General features: G+C 42.6%; 1 protein-coding gene across 8 annotated transcripts in view; it reads left to right on the top strand.

The window, feature by feature from the left end:
• Window positions 1-5,853: 5,853 nt before the first annotated feature.
• The window catches only part of LOC120374412 (neurabin-1-like), an 84,963-nt gene continuing 65,685 nt past the window's right edge, over window positions 5,854-25,131 (top strand). For 2 of the 8 annotated variants that reach the window (XM_039494057.1, XM_039494052.1), the window contains exons 1-9: window positions 5,920-6,056; window positions 6,876-8,762; window positions 16,890-17,022; window positions 17,701-17,821; window positions 19,411-19,515; window positions 19,737-19,857; window positions 20,432-20,584; window positions 22,294-22,347; window positions 23,756-23,985. In XM_039494057.1, the coding sequence (XP_039349991.1) occupies window positions 7,128-8,762; window positions 16,890-17,022; window positions 17,701-17,821; window positions 19,411-19,515; window positions 19,737-19,857; window positions 20,432-20,584; window positions 22,294-22,347; window positions 23,756-23,985 (2,552 nt within the window). In that variant the 5' untranslated portion in view covers window positions 5,920-6,056; window positions 6,876-7,127. Of the gene's footprint in view, window positions 6,057-6,118; window positions 6,194-6,259; window positions 6,291-6,875; window positions 8,763-13,606; window positions 13,667-16,889; window positions 17,023-17,700; window positions 17,822-19,410; window positions 19,516-19,736; window positions 19,858-20,431; window positions 20,585-22,293; window positions 22,348-23,755; window positions 23,986-25,131 lie in introns of those variants that run through there. The other 6 variants (XR_005586076.1, XM_039494051.1, XM_039494053.1 and 3 more) reach the window with 5 other exon arrangements.

Below are 25,131 nucleotides of genomic sequence, written 5' to 3' on the forward strand. Positions count from 1 at the left end.
TGTTCATTAGAGGTGTGGACTGCAATTTGAATATAACTGAAGAATTGCTAGACTTAATGCCACTGAAGGGTACCACAACGGGACGTGACATATTTCAAGGATTGGAAGAGTGCATTGAAAAAGCTGCGCTGCCATGGAACAAACTCGTATCTTTGGCTACGGACAGTGCGCCATCAATGTGCTCTGAAAACATTGGTGTGGTTGGATTATTGAAGACCAAACTGAACAGCCTCAATATACCAGGAATTAGCTTCACCAGTATACATTGTATTTTGCACCAAGAAGCCCTGTGTAGTAAAAGTCTACAAATGAAAGAAGTTATGGATGTAGTTGTTAAAACTGTTAATTTTATACGTACGAGGGCTGAATCACAGACAGTTCACTTCTTTTCTAGCAAGTATGGACAGTGAATATGGGGAACTTCTGTATCACACTCAAGTTAGATGGCTGAGTCGTGGAAATGTTTTGAAGCGTTTTTTTGCACTTAAAGAGGAGATTGATTCCTTCATGAAAATGAAAAACAAGGAGGTTCCACAGCTTGCTGATTCCACTTTTATCTGCAACCTTGCTTTTCTAACAGATGTAACTGATCACCTGAATGCACTGAACTTGAAACTTCAGGGTAGAAAACAGGTGATAACACAGATGTATGACAGTATTAAGTCATTCAAAGTCAAGCTTACTTTATGGGAAACAGCTGACTGCTGGCAATTTGGTCCATTTCTCAACTCTGAATTCCTTAGGAAAAGTTGAACCCAAATCCTTGAAAGAATATGCAGAGATCATTTCTAACTTACACAAACAGTTTGATGTGCGGTTTAAAGATTTCAAGGCACTTGAACCACATTTTCAACTTTTTTCCACACCATTTGCTGTTGAAATTGACAATGTTGCAGAGGAAATGCAGATGGAGTTAGTGGAGCTTCAGTGTGACACGATTTTGAAGCAGAAGTATACAGATGTTGGAATTCCAGAATTCTACAGGTTTCTTTCACAAGAAAGATTTCCCATGTTATTCTCTGCTTCTGCAAGGATAATGGCAATGTTTGGAAGTACATATATATGTGAACAGTTTTTCTCTTCCATGAAGATTAACAAATCTGTGTTAAGGTCAAGGCTCACTGATGAACATTTGCAAGCAACACTGAGATTGGTTTCGTCTCAGGATATCAAACCTAATATTGATGCTCTGGTTGATGCAAAACGCTGCCAGCTAAGTGGCCAAAAATGAAATGACTGTCAAAATTAGCACTGACGTTTCACATTACAGTTAAAGAAGTTAATAAAAAAGTTATAAATTGACTTTTAATAGCATACTATATTTTAATACTATACTACTATATTACTCTTCATTTTTTTTTCTGCCTACCTCCAGGCGCTTCCCGCCGCCAAGCTGCCAAACAGCTGTTGGTGGCGCTTAGCACTTTCCAGGAAGGAGGGGGGAGGAGCGGGGAGCCGCGCGCTTAGGGGAGGAGGTGGAGAAGAGACAGGGCAGGGGCAGGGCCTCATGGAAGGGGTGGATTGGGGTGGGGCCAGGGGCAGCAAGGGGGCATGTCAGTGATGCGGCCCTCGGGCCAATGCACTAGTCCTCATGCGGCCCTCGGGGTCATTTGAGTTTGAGACCCCTGTGCTAGACACTAAAAATCATGAACTGAATAGAGACACTGCATTTATGGCTTATTCAACAAACTATATTCCATTAACAACCTCCCCACTACCACCCAAGCTTCCCTTCCCCTACCCTCCTTTCCTTTCTCTTCTATGATTGGAGGGGTGTTAACAAGCCACTTTTCATATTGAATGGCCCCTTAAAATACGAGTTAACTACTTATGCTAAACAATCTTTTCCATCCTGTTTTTATCTAGGACACTGACTCTGAATATATTTCCCAGACCTGAAGAAGAACTCTGTGTAAGCTCAAAAGCTTGTCCCTTTCACCAACAGAAGTTGGTCCAATAAAAGATATTACTTCTCCCACCTTGTCTCTCTAATATCCTGGGGCCACAACATTGCATAAAACACTGCCTGCAGAAAAAGCTGATAGAAATGTACATGGAGAATCTATTTAAGTAGTTTCCCTAAAGGTTGGAACTGGAAATCTGCTTTGAATGCTATCTTCTTCTACATACACCTCCACCTTGATATAACACTGTCCTCGGGAGCCAAAAATCTTACTGCATTATAGGTGAAACCGCATTATAGTAACCCTTTCTGTTGAAGCAGCAAAGAATCCTGTGGCACCTTATAGACTAACAGACGTTTTGGAGCATGAGCTTTCATGGGTGAATACCCACTTCGTCGAATGCACGTTGATGTACTCTGTGGCAAGGTAGTCTGGTGCCAAAATAGGGGTATGTGTGCCATTTATCACCTTACCTCAGTTTGGGAACCCCATTGCTAGAAATGGGCCTACACAAATCTGTTATGTCCTGCACAGAGTCACAGTCCTTCGTAGCAGGACTCAATGGCTCTGCACACTTGCATCACAACAACCCCCAGGGTGGATTTCCCAACTCCAAATTGATTCCCAAGTGATCAGTAGCAATCTGGTGTTGCAAGCTTCTACACAGCAATCGCCACTCACTTCGCCACGGTCAGTGCAGCTCTCATTTTGGTGTCATTGTGCCATATGACTGGGGTGAGATCCGCAGACACTTCCAGGAATGTGGCCTTGTGCAAGTGAAAGTTCTGCAGCCAATGCCCATCATCCCATACCTGAATAATGATGCAATCCCACCAGTCAGTGCTTGTTTCTCAGGCCCAGAACTGGTGCACCACCATCTGCAGCTGCTCTGTAAATGCCAACAACAACCATGAATTGTTTCTTTCTATGTCCCACAGCAAGGCAGCCTCCAAGGAATTGTCTTGTTCTGCCACCTGGCTCCTCTGGCGGCTCTGCAAATACTGCAAGATCAGGCACGTTGTGCTCACAACACCCATCACTATAGTGAAGAGCTGCGTAGGATCAGGCTTCTCACAGCTATGGCAGATGCATGGGTCTGTGGGACTTTTGAAAAGAGGCATGAAACATTATGGGATGCAGATAAAATTATGAGATGGAGAAAACTACATCATGATGCTGAAACCGTGTTCCAAATCAGCCCTGCACAAATTGTTTGCTTCCATGAGGCATTGAAAACCCTGCGCTAGATGGTGGCAAGTTTCACAGTGGGATGGATACCCACTGTGATGTTGCACTTCATATGATTTTATGAAAATATGCTAATAAGTGTGAATATAATGTAACTGGAACATGCTTCATGCAAAAGGTCTGTTGTAAGGTATCATTACAAAGCTTATAATCTATTGAGTGTGGTCATCCTGTTTGTATAAATGTATCATTCTTGTATCTGAAACTAGAAATATAAAATATAACTCTGAGGTCCTGTTATAATTATGCAATTATGCCATTAATGGTGGTTTGGAATCTTGATGGCTCCCATCAACTAGGACAATTGGTTGTGCAGGGTTCTGAAGGCCCAAACTGGCAGAGAAAATGGGCTCAGAGGTAGTCTCAGCACATCAAGTGGCAGTCCCAAGGGGGTCTCTGTGGCTGAATCTGTCACACCCACGGTGCACTGCTCTCTGCATGAATGCAAGCCTTGGTAGTGAGGACATGCACTGCTGACATAAGGCGCATACTGCGGACATGCAAAAGTGATTTAATTACTGCGGCAGCTATACGTCAATGTAACTTTGGTCGACTTAATTTTGTATTGTAGACTTGCCCTTTAGTCTAGTTCTGGAGGCAGCCACATGGTGAAAAGCTGTATCATTTTTTGACATTGGCAATGTGTAAAAACAATGGAAGAGACTGTAAACTGATTTCCACTCTGCTTTATTATTGGAAGAAAATTTTTGAAGTTTAACATCTATTTAAATATTAAAGAAACATCTTGTTTAAATTTTTGTGTTTTTTTTATTGCTGCTAAACTATTATTAAAACAGATTAGAAATTGCTTCATGGTTTTAGGGCTAAATCCTAGATATTTTGGGCATTGCAATGCCCACTAAAGCCAACAAGAAGTCAGCTGAGAAGTACTCATCTAATCAAAATTGTTCTGATGGAACAGTTTTCCATTGGAAAATGATGATTCAATGAAATCAAAATGTCCTGCAGGAATAAATAATTAATAAAATAAATAAATATAATATAATATACAGCTAATTATTTATGAGGATGAAATGAATGTTGTTTTGATTTCCCCAAATTAACTTTTGGAATTCCCATTTCATGGGAATTTTGCATTTTTGTTCCAATTCAAAACCAAAAAACAAACAAAGAAAAAAGGAATTTCCCACAGAACAAGAATTCTGGGTTCTGACCAGCTCTATCAATCTTTTAGTATTGTCTCAGTTGCTGATGCCAAGTGCTCATTGGGTCTTTAAAGACTCTTCTGGCTCCTTAGTGTGCTTTCATATGTGTCATATGTGAATGTCTATTCCAGGAAGCAGACAATAGGCCAGATTTTCCCCTTAATTACATCCAGGCAACCAGGCTGAAGTCACTGGTGTTGCCTGGGTGTACTTGAAGAAAGAATGTGATATATGCAATATTATTTATGCGGAATCTCAGTTTCTATTGTCTAACAGTAGTAGCAACCCCTCAGAGGCTGCAGCTCCTCCTCCACTGTAATCCACAATATAGATAGCCTGCACAGAAGAGTAAAGAGGTGCTTTAAGCTCATTTACTTCCCTGTGCAGGCTCAGATATGTACAGCAAGCCATGATCTTGCCCAGTGAGTGAAGAAAGCTAAAAATTAATATTAGCATATTTAACTCTGAGGAAATCAGTAACAGGTGTACACTTACCAGCCATGTATATTACAATATTATTCCAAACACAAAACGGCCCATTTTTGGTTTCTATGCTTTCAGTTAACTGGGTGCATAAGGTGGCTAGAAGCGTTTTCCTATTAAACCGCCCACTCCATTCCTTCCACTCTCTCTCATTCCATTCCTTCCATTCTCCTCTGAATAGGCTTGATCCAACTCTATTGAAGTTATTGAAGTCAATGGGGCCTATCTGACTGATAATAATACAGTATTTGGATTCTGATATTTACTTTTTCTGATTTTTGGTGTTTACAATTTTGCATATTCAAAAATCGTGAGATTTAAAAAAAATATTTTTCTTTGCCTTCTGATTCATTGTTCAACATTTTCTGTGCTGCAACCAGGAAGGCTGGATTTATTTTTTATTTTTTTTTAATTAAAGTTAAGATTGTCACATAACTTTGGGAGCTGGGACTTTCAGAACCCCCCCCAAACATCTCCAGAGTTGACAGCGCTGTGTTTATTTTTAGGCAAACTGACTCTTTTTAGGTAAAACATTATTATTTGTGTTTTTAAAATGTTTTTTCTTTGCTCCATGGCTGCGATCCTGCAAGGAAACACCTGCGTCTGTAGGGAGCGGCTTGCAGGACTGGGGCTCCTGTGTATCACCAAAAAAAAAAAACGTTTGGGGGCACAACCATCCCTTCCAACTCTGCAAAACAGCTGTAGTGTAGAAGCACCAAGATAGTTTTTGCGAGTGGGGGCCGGAAATTTTATTTTAAAATTTAGCGTTTTGAAATGTTTTTTGCTTCAGTTCAGGAATTACGGGGGAAATCCCGAGACGCGCTGATCACCTGGGTTCACCAGGAGCTGAGTCTCCTCAACACCTCTCAGAAGCGGGCCCAGTGGAACTGGGAGCTGCTTGCTCCAGGAGCGGGCCCTACATCGGCTACTATGGGAGGGGAAACTATAGATCAGAGAGAACCAGCCTTAGGGCTGAAGGCTCCTCTCAGCAGCCGGGAGCAGAGTGACCGAGACACCCGAGCACTCCGCTACCCTTCCCCAGATGGTATCATCCCAACCAAGCCCTTATCCCAGCGTGGTATATCCCAGCGGAGGAGGAGCTTCCCTCGCCACCCCTCCTCCCCCCAGTGTGGAGCGGAATAGGCTCGTGCTCGTCGCGCCAGTCTTTGTGTGAGAGCGCGCGGGCGGCGCGCACGGGGAAGGAGGGGGCGCCGGGCGGGCGGGCAGAGTGAGTCGGGCGGGCGTGATGCGGCCGGTGAGTGGGGCGGGGAAAGGAGTTCGGGCTGCGGCTGCCTGGGGGTGGGTAACGATGGCGCTGTGCGTGCGGCCGGGAGAGCTGAGGGGAGGGAGCCGGGCAGCACCCCCGCCCCCAGCTGGGCTGGAAAGTTTGGGGTGAGGTGCTGGGAAGCAGGGCTCGGCTCTGTGGTGAGCCCGGCTCCCCCTCGGGGGACTCGCTCGCCCGGGACGCTCCAACTCGGGGCCGAAACTTGTGGGTTTTTTCCCTTCCGGGCAGCGCGGGGCGCCCGGAGCCGCGAGGGACGTGCGGCGGGCCGGGCCGGGCCGGGGGAAGCTGCCCCCGCGGGAGCGAGTCTGGGAGCGCTGCGCCCCTGGGACACCACGCCGCGGGGCCGGCGCACGGGAGGGGCCAGGCTGGCCGCAGCTGCTCAGACTGGAGCGGGGTGGGTTAGCCAGCGTGTCCCCCGGCAGCCGGGGTGGGTGGGACAAGCGCTGGGGCGGGTTGGCTTTGGCCGCCCCGTGGGAGGCGAGTCCGTGTCGGCTGTGGAGGGCGTGGTGGGCCGTGGCACCCCCGGAGGGCATGGAGTGAGAGTGACACACTCACCGAGTGTTAGTCCGGCGCTGCACTCCAGGTTGTTCATGGGCAGGGCAGGCAGACATGTAGAGAACTTGATCTGCTCTTTCCTTGCAGGGAACGGGGACACAATGGGCTTATTTCTCGCCCTTCCTCAGGGTGGGAAATTCCCTTTCAAGCTCTGGGGAGGCTGACAAATTTCAGATGCATGTCACACACTGGTGAGGTCCCAAGTAAATTAAATTATTCTTCCTCTCTCTGCAGATGGCTTTCTGAATACCATGATCACCAGAGGATTTAATATCATATATATCCAGATATGTCCTGATCTCTCTCCCATAACTCATTTCAATGTGAGCATGGAAGAATAACCCAGCCAGAGGCTGCTTTTCAAGTCTTATCCTCTCCAAGCCACAATAGGATCATATCTAGGCAGTGTGGGGGTGGCAGAGGCTGTTGGTGCTGTGGATTTTCCTCCACATTCTTTGCCCAGAGTGAGGATCTCTGTTTCTGACAATGATGAAAACTGAAGGCAAAGGGGAAAGGACTCTGAGAAGCGCTTCTCCACACAGAAATACTTATAAATCTGATTTCCATGCCATCAAATGCTCCTTCGATGGGATAAACATCCCTGAAAATGCTTCCAACAAAGTGGGCCCCCAACAGAAGCTGAACACCACCTCCAGTGGAGGGGGGAATGACGCACACAGCCGAGGCAGAGCTGCCACCTATGGCAACAGAGTACACAAGATCAAAAACATGTTCCTGCAAATGGGGGGCTCGTCTGCCACACCACTGTGTGAAAGCAGCTCCCCCACTGAGGCCAAGATCATCAGGGCAGTACCAACCGATCTTGTACCTTCTCCCAGCAGCCCATCTTTCCACAGTGTCCAAAAAAATAACCTCCTTAATACTAGCCCCTGCTGCAGCCCCCTGGACTCACTGCCTGTGTCTTCCATGGGTGACAAAATCATCCGCAGCAAAGATGAAGGTGATCTGGACAAAGCTGCCTTGGCAGAAAAGTTTTCTGAGACCAGGAAACTTTTCGAGAGGAACATAAAGCAGCGGAGCTCATTGGACAGATATTCTCCCAGCAAATGTGAAAGAAGTGATGATAAGACAAGACGTGGTTCAGCTTCTCCTGACTGCAGCAGTGTGGTGGATCATTTTAATTTCAATATAGATGTGATCCCTCATATGGCCCTGGAAAGAGCTGAAAGTCAAGGCAGTGATGAGCATAGGCAGCAGCATCTCAGTGGTGGCCCGAGATCCTCCTCTTTAAATGCAGGACCAATTTCTAGAAGGCTGGAAAGTTTTCTTGGTGACAGTGATACTGAAGAATCCAAAGAAATTTCCGAAAGTGAGGGCACCCCAGGTCAAGGGTATGTGCTCCCCTGTAGCTCACCTGCTGCTATTCAAGGATACACTGAGGAGAGTCCATGTCCCAGAGAGCCTGTTTGTCTCAGCAGCAGCAGCAGGGATGAGCTGAGTCAGTCACCTGAAGAAGTGCATACAAGGGAGCAAGTGGCTCCTGGGAGGGCCCAGCAGGATGTGAACAACACATCTGATAAGGAGGCCAAGTGGTTAGGGGACAGTGCCCCCCCACAGATCTCCCAGGTAGAGATGGTTCGAGCTGAACTGGTTGCAGTGCAAAAAGAAACCTCAGGGAATAAAGAAGATACCTTGAGGAAAGATAGTGTCTTTCATGGGGAACAACCACTCAGGCACCAAACCGGGGAAGAGAACAGGAACAATCATTCATTTGGAGGACTGGAAGAGATAACAGTATGCAGTGAGCCCAGTCAGAAAGAAATAAGAGAGGGAGTGTCTCTGAAGGAGGTTCTTATCACACAGGTTCTGGACAATCTAGAACAAGAGGGGGACACTGAAGAGGAGGAGGAGGAGCATGTGGTGGAAAATCAGAGAGAGAAGTTTATTGCATTTTCTGTCAGTGCTTTTGGAATAGAGAATGCAGGTTTTGATGATGACCGGGATACAGAGTCTGAAAACCAGGGCCCTGAAGGTAATGAAACAATGGAGCGGGAAGAGGAGTATACCTATGACAGTGATTATGAGGAGTTTCCTGGGCTGTCTGAAGAGGAAGATCCTGAGCCGGACAAAAGAGTCAAGTTTTCAACAGCCCCTATCAAGGTAAAGTATGTCGTAATGATGTTTTGCTTTGTTTCTAAACATGTTCTTAACCATACAGGAAGTCCATTTTGATTATTCACCTTTCAGAACTTTTAAAATGGTGTTTATATTTGCAAAATGAAGCAATATTGAATAGAGTTGTAAACAAGAATTACCACCTCTAACAGTTCATTGCAAAATTCTTCAGGATTTCAACCCCCTCTCTACCTGGGGTCATCTAGCAAACCTGAGTTATTCCAGCTGTACTTTAAATGCAAGGGGGGTGTGTGTGATTATTCAGCATACTTTTCTCTATTAGATGATGATATTCCGGGGATACAGATTTCATCTATGTTATAGTCATGATTTTTACCTTGTTAGGGCTTGCTTTCCCTCCTTTTGAACTGCGGGACCTAAAAAGGGTCTAATCTATGCTGTAATTCCTATAGTGGAGGACCCCATAGTTTCCCAACATGGCTAAAACACAGTTGTGTGCTATCAACCTGTTAATTAAAACTGTTCTAATCATCTTCCCAAACCTATTCTGCTGCAGTAGATGTTTGCTGGGCAGTAGCATGGTTAAGGTACAGAGTTAGTAATTTGTTGATCCTAGTTAAACTCCGGGACTGAACTGTGTTGTCTGTGGAAGAAAAATTATTATTTTTTTTACTTGTGATTTGTGTTAAGCTGTATTTGGATGGAAATTGGAATTCAGTTAAAATGCACAAAAAGAGCATTTTAAAATTATGCATTAGCTAAATAAAACTACCTTAAATGTGTTGGGTACATATAAAAAGACATTTTATCAAAACCTGTTTTGCATTTAAAGCTGATTTATTAAACTTAGGGAGTATTATCTGAAGTTAGCAAATTGAACTGATTGTTTCTCATACACACTATGACTAAGGCCAGAAGGGACCACCAGATCATCTAGTCTGACCTCCTGTGTCTCACAGGCAACCAACAGCACCCACATCCTAAGCTTAACAGCCAAAGTTAGATCAAGGTTTTACAACTCACAGAAGACTAGTCTGTTATGTGCCACAGGCAGAGAATAGGAGGGGCTGAGGTGCACCAGTGCCTGAGACCCTCGCAATGGCAGTGTGATACATCCAGAAAATCCTGGCAAGCGATGCAGGCTCACATGCTGCAGAGGAGGGCAAAAAATCAAACTGTCACTGCTAGTCTGGCCTGGTGAAAAATTTCTTCCCCTCCCCACCCATGGTGATCAGTTAGACCTTGAGCATGTGAGCAAGAACCAGCCAGCCAAGTACCCAAGAGAGAACATGTTTGGTGCCACCTGTGAGCCCTGGCCCTCTCCCTCCAATATCTCATCTTTAGCTGTGGCCATCCCTATGTCATGTCTGCTGCTCTTCCCCTCTTTTAGCTTTCTGGTGGCTGCAACAAGAATAGATTTACTATTTTCCCCCCTCCAAAGCCTCAGTCTTGTTCTATAGCCTCTGGCTTGTAGATATCTGATAAATTTAAAGCATCTCAAAATGCATACTCTGGATGTTTTGAAGGGAGACACATTCTCTCTCTGTTCTACAGTCTCATCCCATTGCTTCCTGGCTGTTGGGTGGCGGGAGGGAGGGAGATGGGGAGGGGCAGTCTTTGCTGCATTACTGCTTCCCTGCTTCTCTTTTTGGGGAGGGGAAATAGTTTGAGTGCCTGGCTGTACTGTTCAGAGTTTCTCAAGCAATAGTAGCATGAAACTGATCTTATTCTTATGACTTTTAATTGTGCTGTTCAGGTCCCTATGCTCAACACTGAAACCAACAAAATTCTGAGCAGCAGAAGAGGCACTGTAGCTGTGTGAGGACTTAGGAAGCCATCATTGCATTAGTTTATGGTGCATTTAAGCTTGGAGGATTATCTTCTCAGCCAGGAGGGTTAGAGGTGGTTTTTAAATAAAAGTATAGATTCTGCAGATGCTGTCAGATAGGTAGTAGGAATCTTTCCCCTAGGTGAGTGGATTTTTCAAGCCCTACTGCTTTGTGGTGTCTGTGGAGATACAGGGTACTGAGTGAGAGGGTGGGTGGTATTGAGTGATTGTTCATCTGCTTTTAGGATGATGTTGAAGACCACCTGTTCTGTTATCTCTGCTGTTCAGAGTATTTGTGAAGCCACTAAGGAAGATCATGAGATGGTTTGAGTGGCAATACCAGTATAATGATGACACTTAGCTCTTTTACATCGCCTTATTGTACCTGCATGAAATAACATGTTTGCTTTTTTTCCTGTTTTTGATCAAGTTGGGATATGGATAAGAGCTACTCAACCTGGAAAGTAGAGAGGTGGAAACAGATTCTGGTAGTGGAAGTGGTAGTAGTAAAGGGCAGTCATGGAAGTAGTATCTGTATGTCTTTTCAGATGTTCACAGTTTTGAATCCTGCTGCAATCCTGGAGAGGCTGAGGATTCCAAAAGATAACTGCAGTAACTAAGAGTATTTTTTCATCTTTGTTTGACAAGGAGGATGTGGTGTTTTCTGATGGATAACTTGAGTGAATTTGAGTTTCTTGTGTGCCCTTGGTTTTTTTTTCCTGTTGGTGTTCTGAATTAGTCAGTTTAGATAAATTATTTTTACAGCTAATCTACAGTTCTTATGTGATGGGTGCATTTTTAAACTTAAAAGATATATAAAATCTAATTGTTAACTTGCAGAATTCATAGGTGGTATACTCATTTTTTTTGTATCTGATTATTAATATTTTGAGAAATCAGTGAAAGTTCTTAATGTTTATATCTAGAAACAGACTGAAAAGTGAACAAAATACAGGATTGAATATTCAAAGTTATGAACAACTTAGTCTTTTCTTTAAAATATTTAGGTTAACTTTCTTGAACTATATGAATAGCTGTGAATTAATACAGAATATCACCTAACCTGTGTTACCTTAAAGACATCCAAATTGTTTTCCAGCATAGGATTCATTTTTCTGAATGTGGTAAACTGCAATTAAAATGTTTAATTGTTTACATAAGGTATTTTTGATTTTAGAAATTTCCATACCTACTTTTTAAAATCCTGTTTTGGTTCTAACCATATCAGAGGACCCTCTCTTCCAGTGAGATCTTAACTCAACAGGCTGGAAAGAAAAATTTTAATCTGACACTTGCTGTGTTAACACTTTGGCATTTGTTGTTTGAATACTGAGGGGTTTCGTTTTTTGGCATTGGAGTGTCCATTCTTCTCACAAATGCTTTGAATTCTGTCCTTTTTGTACCTCTTCATATGCTCCTTTTGGACAACCTTAGACTTGATCCTCGGCCCCTTTGAACCCAGTACACTGCATCCTTTATTCTTGTCAGTACTATATAAAATCCTTCCTAACTTTTTATTTTAAGAGTGTGTGAAAACAAATAATAAAGTTAAGACAGGTGTTTGGTGTTCCAGATTATGTGTCTTAAAGTTGATTAAGGGATTTGCTGAAATGGGGGCAAGGAGATGCAATTAGAATGGGGCTATGATTGCTTGGCCGATAGAATACAAAGTAAGAAATACTGAAGTCATTATGCCCACGACTGTGTCTAAATATTACAAAACTGGTCATTTTCTACATGGATGTAATTAGGGTTTTGGTAAATCAGTATGCCAGGGAAGAGGGCTGGAGTTGCTGGTTGAAGGGGCTGACTTGAGAAACCTTACCTGCAGTGATTCTCTCTACTTTACTCCCTACTACCACAAATATTTTTCCCAGTCATCCTCCTTTGTATGAGCAGTCTCTTCCTGCTGCTTTCTCGTCCTCAGCCCTAGAAGCAGCAGTGGATGATAGTGTGTGCTTTCATCAGATGCCTGGGACTTTTGGCACAAAGCTGAACCCAGAGTCTATGCTACGGTGGCTGCTGACAGTAGGTGGGATGAGAGCTTGCTGCCTTGTCTGGGAAAGGGTTGAAACAACCATAGAGGAGCATAACATAGTGGAGTGGGGGAGAGCCAATTTGAAGTAGAAGTGTCAAGAATTGGGTTGGCATGGAATCTGGGTCTTGTACTTAGGAAGTGGCACAGATGTTCTGATCAGTCCTAAAAGCACCTTTTTCTCACTGTTTCAGTGTGGTAACTTAGGGCGTATCTACCTGTACAGCGCTGCAGTGTGTCTGGTGAAGATGCTGTATGCTGATGGGAGAGAGCTCTTCTGTGGGCATAATAAAACCAACTCTGCAAGCAGCAGAAGCTATGTCGGCAGGAGAAGCTCTCCCATTGACATAGCACTGTCTTGAATGGCACTTATGTTGGGGTAATAGAAGTAGTGTCTAGTCCAGGGGTAGGCAACCTATGGCACGGGTGCCGAAGGTGGCACACGAGCTGATTTTCAGTGGCACTCACGCTGCCTGGGTCCTGGCCACAGGTCCAGGGGGCTCTGCATTTTAATTTAATTTTAAATGAAGCTTCTTAAACATTTTAAAAACCTTATTTACTTTACATGCAACAATAGTTTAGTTATATGTTATAGACTTATAGAGAAAGACCTTCTACAAATGTTAAAATGTATTGCTGGCACGCGAAACCTTAAATTAGAGTGAATAAATGAAGACACCACTTCTGAAAGGTTGCCGACCCCTGGTCTAGTCTGTGGCACATAAGCCACTTTTGGCTCTTCAGGGCAACTGTTAGTCCCGGGGGAATTCTGCGCCCTGCGCAATGCAGAATTTGCACAGAAATTAACATTATGCGCAGAATTTCCCTCCCAGCCCTCCCACCCCGAAATAGGCTTCAGAGCTGCTGGCTGTCACCAGGGGGCGCTGGACCTGGACCCACAGAGCTTAGCTTTCAAATAGAGGAGAGGGGGAGGGGAAGGGTTTCCAGCAGCTGTAGTTCCCAGCACACCCTGAAGGAAGGAGGGGGCTTACAGGGAATGTTGTACAAGCCTGGGACCTAGCATCAGGCTGTTTCTCCTTGTGGATCACTGGCTCGGGAGGGAAGGTAGGAGGGGGGGAAGGTGGTATGAGTGTCTGGCCTGGGGAGGTCCCACAGTTGGATGAGAGGGGGAGCGTGTGAGTGTCTGGGTTGGGAGGGCACCCACAGCTGGCCTCTGGGGAGTAGGGGGTGCGTACGAGTGTCCGGGCTAGGGGGTGTGCCCTGTGGCTGGGATCTGGGGGTAGGGAACATGTGCGAGTGTCTGGGCTGCGGGGGTGCCCTGTGGCTGTGTTCTGGGGGTAGGGGACACATGCGAGTGGGGTGGGGGGCTGGGCTCTGGGGGGCAGGGGACACGTGTGAGTGTCTGGGCTGGGGGGTGCCCCATGGCTGGGTTCTAGGGGAAGGGTTGTGGGTTTCTGGGCTGGGGGATGCCCAGTGGCTCGGCTCTGGGGGAAGGGTTGTGGGTTTCTGGGCTGCGGGGTGCCCAGTGGCTGGGCTCTGGGGGGAAGGGTTGTGGGTGGCTAGGCTGGGGGGGTGCCCGGTGGCTGGGCTCTGGGGGAGGGGGTGCGTGCATGTGGCTGGGCTCTGGGGGGATGCCCTGTGGCTCGGCTCTGGAGGGAAGGGTTGTTGGGGCTGGACTGGGTGGGGCCTGGTGGCTGGGCTCTGGAGAAGGGGGTGCATGCAAGTGTCTGGGCTGGAGGGATGCCATATGGCTGGGCTCTGGGGGGTAGGGTTGTGGGGGGCTGGGCTGGGGCCAGGTGGCTGGGCTCTCGGGGGAAGGGTTGTGGGTGTCTGGGTTGGGGTGGGGCCAGGTGGCTGGGCTCTGGGGGGAAGGGTTGTGGGTGTCTGGGCTGGGGGGTGCCCGGTGGCTAGGCTCTGGGGGACAGAGGGCAGAGAAACAGGAACTGGGTTGTTGTAGGGGTTTCCTTAACTACTCCCGGAGGAATTTTTTTTGTTTCTGTTGTTACAGACATGGTTGCTGATGTATATTTTGAAATAAATTACCAAAATAATTGAAATGGGCATGATTATCAAGTGTTATTTTGACAAATAAAATGTGCAGAATTTTTTTTTTTTGGCGCAGAATTCCCCCAGGAGTAAGCTGTGTTAAGAAGAAAACCTTGTATTTGATTATTAATTGAAAAAGCTACCTGAGCCATGACCGATTGAAAAATGGAACCGTTTAAACTAGCCATATAATTATGGTACACTGCCTTCCCTGTAATCCCAAAAGTAGCACTGATTGAGCTGGGAGTTCCCTGAGCATTCCTGCTGCCCATCAGCTCCTGTGCTATAGACATCTTCTGAATTGCAGGAAGGGAGGAGCAAGTACCTCTGGTTGCACCCTTGTTAACTTCCCTTCTGGGATGTGGGAGTCCTAGGAAGAGCAGGATAAGAGAGTGACTGATTCTGCCTGAGACTAAGGGAGTACTCCACAGCAGCTGACGAGAGGGTAGAAAGAGAAGATAAGAAACAGCAACTAGTTTGAGTTCAGTACTTCCTCATTCCCAGCGTAGGCCAAGCCTACTGCGATTTATTTTTCCTTTTTCTATCCCAGTCTTCTTTACTGCTTCTGGCCAGTCATTTTAGTACCTTTTCCCCTACTTGGGTGATATAGCTAGACAGATCCCAGAATCCACACAGGAAAACAAGTTTAACGTCACTATTTTGTCTTTGGACCAATATTGATGTAATCTACCTTTGGACTAAAGGCGTAGAAGTGGCTAGAACTTGGCAGTGCAGCATAGGCTTGGCAGGATTAGATTTAACTCAGTAGATGTTTGTAAATGTTGATTTCAGCTGACACACTGAAATCAATGAAAAAAATCCATCGGTAACAGTGAGAACAGCTTCCCCAACACACCTCGCGCCTGCAGCGATTGGGTGTCCCCAGTCCTGTGCAGGGAGCCCTAGAGTGAGAGCCGAGGCCAGTGACACCCAATCCTTGCTGGCACAAGGTGTGGGGAAGACTGGGGTCTTGGCAAGCAGAGCAGAGACCCCCCCCAAACCAGGACTTGGAGGAGGAGGAGGATGAGTCCTCATCTATAGGAGATGCCACTCTGCTGCTGAATGGCTCCATCCCCAGGCAGAAGCCATTCAGCAACAGGGTGGCCTCTGCTGCGACTGGAGGCTTGTTGTCCTCCTTGTGGTCCTGGCTGGGGTTCTCTGCTCTGCCTCACCAAGACCACAGCCTCCCCCACACATTGTGCCTGCAAGGATTGTGTGTCACTGGCCCCACAGCCATGCAGGGAGCCCTCTGCAGCTCCGCTGTCATGGCCCTATGGCTACGCAACTCCCCTGCTGCACTTCCCGCTGCCAGTGAAAGCAGGCCCGACCCTGCTGTAGTCCTCAGGAGAGTGGGGGTGAGGCTCGGGCAGAGCAGGGGCGGGGGCTTTGGGGAAGGGATGGAGTGGGGGAAGGGCTGGGGCGGAGCAGGGGTGGGGGCCATGGGGAAGAGGCAGAGCAGGGGCTGGAGGAGCGCACAGCTACATAGGGCACCAGGAAATTTGAGCTGCATACTTTGCGTATGAGTAGGGACAGCCCTGGCCTTACTCACTCACCATCCAGGAATGTGGGTGCCCTTCTTGGGCAGGAACTGTTTCAGCAGTGGGGTGGCCTCCCCTGCTGCTGGGGACTTGTCCTCCCCTTAACCTTATACTTTGATGTTCTTTTTTTTTTTCAGCATAAAACTATATATTTAAGTATGAACATTTTCTTTCATTGTAAATAAGAACCACTGTCGATATAGTATCTATTTCTTCTCATTTCTGGTTTGCCATCTTAGTCCTGGTTATTTATTAGTATTTATTATTACCACTTTATTTTTAACAAACATTCAGCTGCAGTGATTACTAAATATAGTCATGTATGTAACATGGTATTTCCTTTTTCTGGGAGACAGTTTGAATCTCTTGCAAAATCAAACTGCATCTGTTCATAGCATAAAGTGATTAGCAGATTATGCTCTATTTTTTTATAGCGATTTTACAAAGGCTCTATAATAGCATTCCCTAGTTATCTAAAAGGAGAGAAGTATGCCTCAGTGAGTTCTGGTGCATAGTTGTTTCGTATTCAAGTAAAAGGTGCTGAAATATTTGGCTTGACACTTATTTATTATCCCCTCTGAAACTATCCTGTGTATGTATTTGAAAACAAAATCCTGCAACCTCTTTATTATTGCTCAGACAAGTTGAGTGTGTAGGACAATGAAATAGTTAGGTTGGCTTTCTTTTTGATATTCATGTTTGAGTCAAAACTGCAGTAAAATAAGATCTCTTATCTTTCTAAGGTTTTCAGTACTTACTCAAATGAAGATTATGATAGACGTAATGAAGAGGTTGACCCTGTGGCAGCATCAGCAGAGTATGAACTAGAGAAGAGGGTGGAAAAAATGGAAGTGTTTCCTGTGGAAATTGAAAAAGGTGCAAGTTAAATGTCAAATAATTGCTTGGGAAAATGATTTTTCTTATATAGGCTGAAGCCATTTGAAGATGTTTCTACTACGTTTAGGCCTCGATCCTTGAAAGACTTGCACACAGCTTTACTTTACATCAGAATAGTTTCGCTGAATTAAGTATTTATTGTAAATTGTTGTTGCTCAGTTACAGTCCAGTTGAGGTACGACAATTTACACCAGCCTGAGGATCTGGCCCATAATGCATAAAGTACATAAGTGTTTGTAAAATGGGAACCATTAGTAGCTCAAACTCCTAAAACTTTAGAATTCAATCCAAAGTTATCAGATACGACAGTGTGGGGGCCTCCGAAGTTGGGTGCCTAGACAGACTAATAACATTAAACTCTTTTCACAACACACAGAGACTTTCATAATGGGGATGTAAAGCTTTTGCTGTTCTGGATCATTTTAATTAAGTATGATTTTGTATTCGTCTGTTGGGTTGTAATCTTACTGGAAACAGCCAGTCTGAGTTATCGTTATGTTGCAAATATTACTAAGGGGGAGACACAGCAAGCCAGTGAGCATGTTAGATGAAGACCAGGAATAGCACATGTGCATTTTCATTGATGACTATAATAATTTATGAAAACTACCTTTTAAAATGTGTTGTGGCTAATGTTAGAATTTTTGAGTCCCATAGGTGACAGTGGCCTAGGCATTAGTATTATTGGAATGGGTGTTGGTGCAGATCAGGGACTGGAAAAACTGGGAATTTTTGTAAAAACAATAACTGAAGGTGGAGCTGCTCAAAGAGACGGACGGTGAGTTTTCATTCAAGTTGCTCATACCATTTTGCTAACTACCAGACTTTGCAAAAATGATTTACAGTCAAGGACTCTTCAGTAAAATATATATAAAATGTAATATAGTAATTCTCTTTTTTAGATGTACAGTATATGAATTACAGAAACCTGGAAGGCAAAAAACTGATAGTATTATGCTCTTAAAATATTATGACATTTAATCAGATAACTAACTGCAATTTTCATTGAATTTAACATCTCAAATCTTCTTATAAATTATTCTAATCCCAAAGTACAGGAGGACATAATACAGTACAGCATATTTTAATATCAGACATCTGCAATTTCTTCATCTTCCACCGTTTTGGTATTTAGTTAAGCATGAAAAAGCCTTAGTAGACATATCAAGTTAAATATCAAAACACTAAACATGTTATACCTGTTAGCTAGTGTAAATCAGCACAGTGGTTTTGACTTCAGTGGCATTACACTGATTTACACGAGCTGCAAATCTCACCCTTTATCTTCCATCTTGTACACAATTATCCTAAGAGGAAAAAAGAGAAATAAATTGTTTTAGGCATAGGCCAGGTACTGATTATCTGATTAGGAAGAACCTTCTCTTATGGTAAGATTGTTCAATACTTATCCATAACAGGGTTTCTTACACCTTCCTTTTTAGGCATTTGCTGTAGGCTGCTGACAAAGCATAACAGACTAGATAGACCATTGGTTCGATCCAGTTTGCTAATTCCTATGTCTTATGTTGCAAAAGTTAATATTTGATTAACTTCATTTTGGACTTTTTTCCAGTCATGTGACTTAAACTGTGAAGGTATCAGTAAACATCCCTATGAAGTCTACTCCAAAATAAGCAAAACTAAATCTAGAGTTCTCTGTTCACCAAGATAGTGGTAGGCTTTAGGTAAGGGCATTTGCAGGGCATTTTTGTCCACCTATGCCACTTACTTTACTGGCAGTGCCTGTGGAAAAAGGTGGCCATTTATTTTTCTTGGCTTAACCACCCATGCATGGTGATATCTTTCGACTAATGCATTGATTTAGAAGCCGTAGTATGGTACCTCTTGAAAAGACTATAATTTAATACGCTTGTGTTATGTCTTCAGAGGTAGGAATATTTTATTATTTATGAATTCATGTGACTATCTGATTGCTTCAACTTTTTCTTCTGCTTTTTAGTAACTATATCTCCCCGATCTCCAAACAGTTATCACCTTTACAAGGCACAAGTTAGGTTTGCCCGCAGCAGCAATGAAAACACTTGCAGGATATGCATGCACAAAACATTCCCACAAGAATAATGTTGACAACCCAAAATGCCAGTAAGAATGTAAATTGCTGAAAATATCAAGGCAAATATAAAACAAATTAAAATAGATTAACTTCATAGGAGTCAGGGGACAGGAGATCAATATTTTAGCTGTTAACCTGAGGCTCAACAAATTGTCAAATTAAATACTGCAGAATTTAAAGGGATATTTATCACATAGAATTAATAATAATTTCAATTTACATTGTGCAGATAATTTGTTAAACCAAAATCTTTGTCAGCTTTATTGCTAAATATTGAATGATTTGTCTTGCAGAATCCAAGTAAATGATCAGATTGTTGAGGTTGATGGTATAAGTTTAGTAGGAGTAACTCAGCTTTTTGCAGCCACTGTGCTAAAAAACACCAAAGGCAGTGTGAGGTATGTGGTTTTTTTTATATATACATATTTTATAATTAAAAAATAATTGGGAATAAATTGTTCATTAACAGAGAGATAAAGGGAAAGAAGCAGCAAATTGTGTAAAATGTTTTTATAGAAATTTAACGTAAGTGGTCACCAAAGACAGTGTAACAGGCTACCATATATTAAACATACACTTGCCCTGTACTACCTTTTAATTGGGTTTTTTTTCCTTATAGGTTTCTAATTGGAAGAGAGAAACCTGGGACTCAGAGTGAAGTAGCTCGTCTTATCAGTGAGACGTTAGAGCAAGAGAGATGCCTATATGAGCAGCACTGTGCCCAGGATGATACAGAACAGGTATAGCTACCAATAAAATAGCTATATAGTATATAAAGTAAGTCTGTATTTTTAATCGACTTGGAAATATTTTACAAAAAATGGACTAAATGTTTTTGAACCAGACAACCAAGGGATAAAAGTGAAAAGGTGCAACTTGATTAAAAATGATAATAGTAACATATAAACTTAGAAATATCACTTCATATAATAATGTCACTTAATACATTCCCAACAGGCCTCAGGTTAGTATCCTATCTGAGCAGGACACAGTCTTCTGGGAGAAAACTTCAAGGGAACCTGAAGAGAGGAAGTTAATATTAAAAATCAACTATCATTTGGGATAGCTGTTTCTTATTTGCCCTTTTCTGTTTGGGGAATTTTTATGTAAAATGTTTGCAGATTACCTTAACAGTACATTATAAGTATAAGTTGCTCAATCAACAAGGAAAAGAGGACAATTGCTAGTCAACAGAAGTGATGTAATTATGATTTTGGGTTATTTGAAGACTGTATGTATAAGAAAATAGGTTTTTGCCATTAAAGAAAGGTCTGTGCTTTACTTCAGTAAAGTAATGTTTTTATATCTTGTTAGGATGATGATTATGATGATGATGATGATGATGCTTTTGAGTCACATTTACATGGAAAGTCTGTGGAAGTCTTTTATCTTCCTGAAAATGAAAATGAAGATATGAATTTGCCACTGGATATGGATTCAGCACAGTTTCTTCTTAAATTTAAAGAGGTACAATAACATAACCTAAGTTTCTTACGAATCTTATGTGGTGTGCCGAAGAGCATCTGGGTCTTCTAAAGTTGGTATTAATCTCCTTTGTGCCCTGTCTCATCATATTCTTCTTTTTCCTCTGACAAAAAAAGGCCTCTTGTAAATGACCTTTCAAATTTGGGGATTTTGTCAAAATTGATGTACATAAAATTCAAAATAAATGTTTCAGAAGCTTAAAAAAAAAAGCTGCCAGAGCATTGGCTCAAAAGACGTTGACTATCAGAAACTATAGGGCTTTGTTTATACTGCCTTCCCAGTGTACCATGGTCCCAGCTTCAGCTGATAAAAGTAAAAATAAATCTCATATAAATGTGTCAACTTTTCTACTTTAACTCAAACTAATACTTATTTTCACATATTCCAGACATAGGCGTAACCATCTTCTTTGGCTTGATTTTTCTGTTTACCGCATCAGTGTAGTGTGGGAGTTCTTAAGAGTATATGAAACAAATCTAGGAATATTATTCCTATACCCTCCATTTTTGTTTAGTGTATCTGAACTATAGCCCTTTCCCATAACGTGATTAACATTCTGTTTTGTAAACAAGTATGTGCAAAGTTGATTTTTACAGACTGCTTTTTGGGCAAATATGCTCTGCATAAGAGCTATGTCACCCTGTGATGGCAGTGGTGGATGCTTCTCCATACTTGCTTCAAATACTTTCTAATGAGGTTTGGATTTATTAGAGGCTTTGTGAAGCTGATTTTCTTGGTGATACTGAAGGAGTTTGGATTCCAGACTGGAGACCACTTCCAATGTTATAAGTTGGGGAAGCATGGTGAGAATCTGCTAGACCATAATGGGACATCCATGCATAAATACCTTATACGCTTGGGGATATGATGGGAATTGACTCTAGGTGGAAATCCATTCTCTATTGATAGTGAATCTAAATCAAGTGTTCAGACTCATAATTTCACTTGTTTCAACATACTTTTGGTATTCTGTGCCTCTAAGGTGAGATTTAAGATCTGAGAGGTTGTCTTCAACAAATTTGCTATCGCCCTTATGTATGCATACTTAATAGTAGATTTCTGAAGACATACTGTTGTAATTGTCTGTGTTCTTGACTTAAATGAAGCCTTTATGTACCCCTGTAATCTACTGAAGTCTCTTGATACCAGTCTTGCTCCTTAAACATACGGCTTAATGTAAAAATACTTCATGATATTCTTTATGAACTTAAATAAAAAGACCCAGCACTACTGTATTTTTCACTTGACTGCATTTACTACTTGCCCAGTTACAAAGCATTACTGACTTTCACTGTTTTTGGTATGTTCACTTCATTTCAAACAGGATTTTAATTTGCTTGCTTTTCTTAGCCATTTCCATAAATTAATTTGTGAATTTTTCAAATACAGATGGTCATGATTTGGTTTTTTTTTATAACAAATATGGACATCAGAAGACCTATAAACCTTTTCTTCTTAAATTGGGAGCTTAATTTTGGAAAAACATATAAAGTATAAGAGCCTGGTTCTCTTCTTTAATGCTGGTGAAAATCATGAGTAACTTTATTGAGCAAGTGAATGGATTTACACTAATGTAAAACTGGCTTAAGTGAGAGGAGAATCAGGCCTTAAATATTTAGTAACAAACTTGCAATAATCTTTCAAATATCTTTCTGTATATTTCTTGACAAAACTATTACATTTCATTCTAGCTACAATTAAAGCATGCAGTAACAACAGCTGAAGTTAACCAACTAAAAGAGAGAGTAAGTTACTTCTTTTAAAGTTTTGCAATGTTTAATGTTCACATTGTTCATGATAGGATTAATGTTTAGAGGAGAAAAAGTTGGAAACCAAATGAAGGTCAGTAGATGTCTATTTTAAGGCTAGGGCACCATGTACTTTGGGCACACTAGACACACATTTGTAAACCTAAATTCTGGGTTACACAAATACTGAATTCTGTGACAGATTGAAGAAATTCTATAATAGGATAAAATGCTTGAATAATATTGTTTAAAGTAGAATTTATTGAATTGAATAGTTCAATGGATAGAAACTTGCCTCAGTTCAGTATTGGTGTTTCATAAAAATTAGGTCCCTTTGTGTAGAAATTAGAGAGCAGTGGATGTATTTGCCACTCTGGGACAGTGGTCACTTCTAGGAAGGAGTTTTTGGAGCATTATAGGAAGGGGAACTGGCCAACCTCCCCCCGATGCAAATACACAAGCTTCTTGGGTGAGAGGGCACGCCATATAACTTCTCTTGGGCTGAGGGCTAGCTCAGCATTCTTACAGTTTCTGGTTGTTCTGGGAAAGAGAAGTTTTGTCTCCTCTTTTCCATGTTGTTGGGTGAGGTGGGGACAGAGAGCTGTGAGCAGCCGTTTTCTTATGTGTAGAAATACCGGCCTTAGGGCATGGAGAAAGTACAGCAGTGTGTGTCTCTCATTCTTCTCAGTGAGCCAGGTTACAACCAGTTCTGATGAATTTTGGCCATTTACTGCTGTCTCCAGAAGGGCATTCATCAGCATCCTGTGCACGTGACAATGGTGTATGCTGCATGTCTTTCAGCCTCAGCACAGAAAGCTAGACAACTTGGTCATGGCCATGTGTGAAAATACACTACTAAGCACACAGATATTTGGAACTATAGAACATTTCTTTATTAACTTGTTACACTTACATTCCAACATGACAGAAGGGAAATCAAGAGGAGAATTATTTTTAAACCAAAAAGATAGTACTTCTCACTCAAACGTGAGATGGAACACTAAAATGCTGCTACTACTAAAATTAAACAGGAAACTTTAATAGAAACATAAATCTAGGTCCCGGTCATGCAGTTGGCCTCATGTTGTTGGGCTTTGAGAAAGTGTAGGGATTCCACGTGTGATGACCTATTTGCAGGATCGGGCCCTTAGAGATTCTTGACTTATTTCTAAAACTCACACAGCATGGAAAGTGATGGATGTATTGAAGTGATATCTATATAAAGAGACTTAAAATATTTTAGGTACTACTGGATGAAAGGTTGTATACCTATTCAAGGTCTTCTTTTAATACTGCTGAGATTTGTTTAGTAAGTTAGTCGCTATTATCCACTTACGCTTGTTTATTTTTAACTTTTATCTTAAGATATAGTTCTAAGGATTGTTCTGAATGTTTTCCTTTCAAGTTAAAAACTACCGAAGCTGAAAAAGTTGAATGGGAGTCAAGTAAATCCCAGCTTCAACAAACTTTAGAAGAGAGCAAAGAGAAAATTAAGAAGTTGGAGACCTATTGGTTAGAGGCACAAAGTTTATGTAAGACCGTAAATGAACATCTTAAAGAAACCCAGGAACAGTATGATGCCCTGGAGAAGAAATACAACAAGGCCAAAAAATTACTTAAAGATTATCAACAGAAGTAAGTACACTAAAGTGAAATAATTTCATGAAAAGATTTTAAAAAACTGGTCTTTTTCTTGGTTCCATCTGCCTGACATAGGCAGAGCTAGTAGCAACACCTCTAGTTAAGGTTGCTTAGTAGTCTCCATTATAAGATCCTGTTTCCAGTTGCTTATAATTCTTCCAAACTTTAACCATCAGGCTGAATTTCTCCATGCCACTAGTCTGCCAAAGGCTGACTTTTGCGGGGGAAGTTTCAGCAAAATGGTTCAGCTGTTTCTGCGAATGCGGGTAGGAAAAAATACATTGTTTTGAAAATGTTAAATTCTAACAGTGGTTTAGTTGTGTGACATACCATGGTACAATCCAGACTGAATAGCTGTGTCGCCTCTGCCCTCTAACCTGGGATGCCCTTTAAAATGCTTTGCTGTAGCCTCCAGCCTGGATTGCTCATATACAGCCTCCAGCATGCAAGTCACTTCCAGCTATGTCTGTGCATGTGCTGCAGCCACACTTTGGCTCTTACCAGCTCTTATCAGCCTTAGTTACCTCCCCACCCTGCAGGGTGACCCCAACACACCCCAATTCTTAGATTCCCCTCTCCCCCCGATATGCATGTCCTGTACTGCCCAGCCCTTTCCTGGACACTGCAAGTTTATATAAAAGTCTGTTATTTCTTTAATAGAAATTATATGCACACAACTTGCCACCACAATGGAGTTTTCCGGATGCTTCAATTTAAACACACTGGATTAGATAAAACAGGTTTTATTAACTAAAAAGAGAGATTTTAAAGTTAGTACAAGTAATGGGGCTAAAAGGTCAGAAATGGTAACAAGAAAAAGAAAGAGGCACCATTTGTGTTTTTGTATCTTTAAACTGTGTTAAATTCAAAGCAAAGTTTTCTCACTAATGCTCTCAACAGTCTTTGGACAAAACTTCTTAGGACAAACCTTCTCCCAGAATCCAATGAGTGCTTCAACCTTAACCCTAACCCTATGCACACCGACTATGTTGCAGCCAAGGGCTGCAGTGTTTGAGCAAGACTTTCCTTCAGTTGTTACCCCTGGTTGCTGTGAATGCCATGGGCAGCAAGGGAGAGAAGGGTGTCTTGGGGTGTTTGCCCTTCCTTTTTATAGTTTCAGTACCCCTTTTGAAAAACATT

This window comes from Mauremys reevesii, linkage group 11, assembly GCF_016161935.1.
Source record: "Mauremys reevesii isolate NIE-2019 linkage group 11, ASM1616193v1, whole genome shotgun sequence".
NCBI classification, from domain to species: domain Eukaryota; kingdom Metazoa; phylum Chordata; order Testudines; family Geoemydidae; genus Mauremys; species Mauremys reevesii.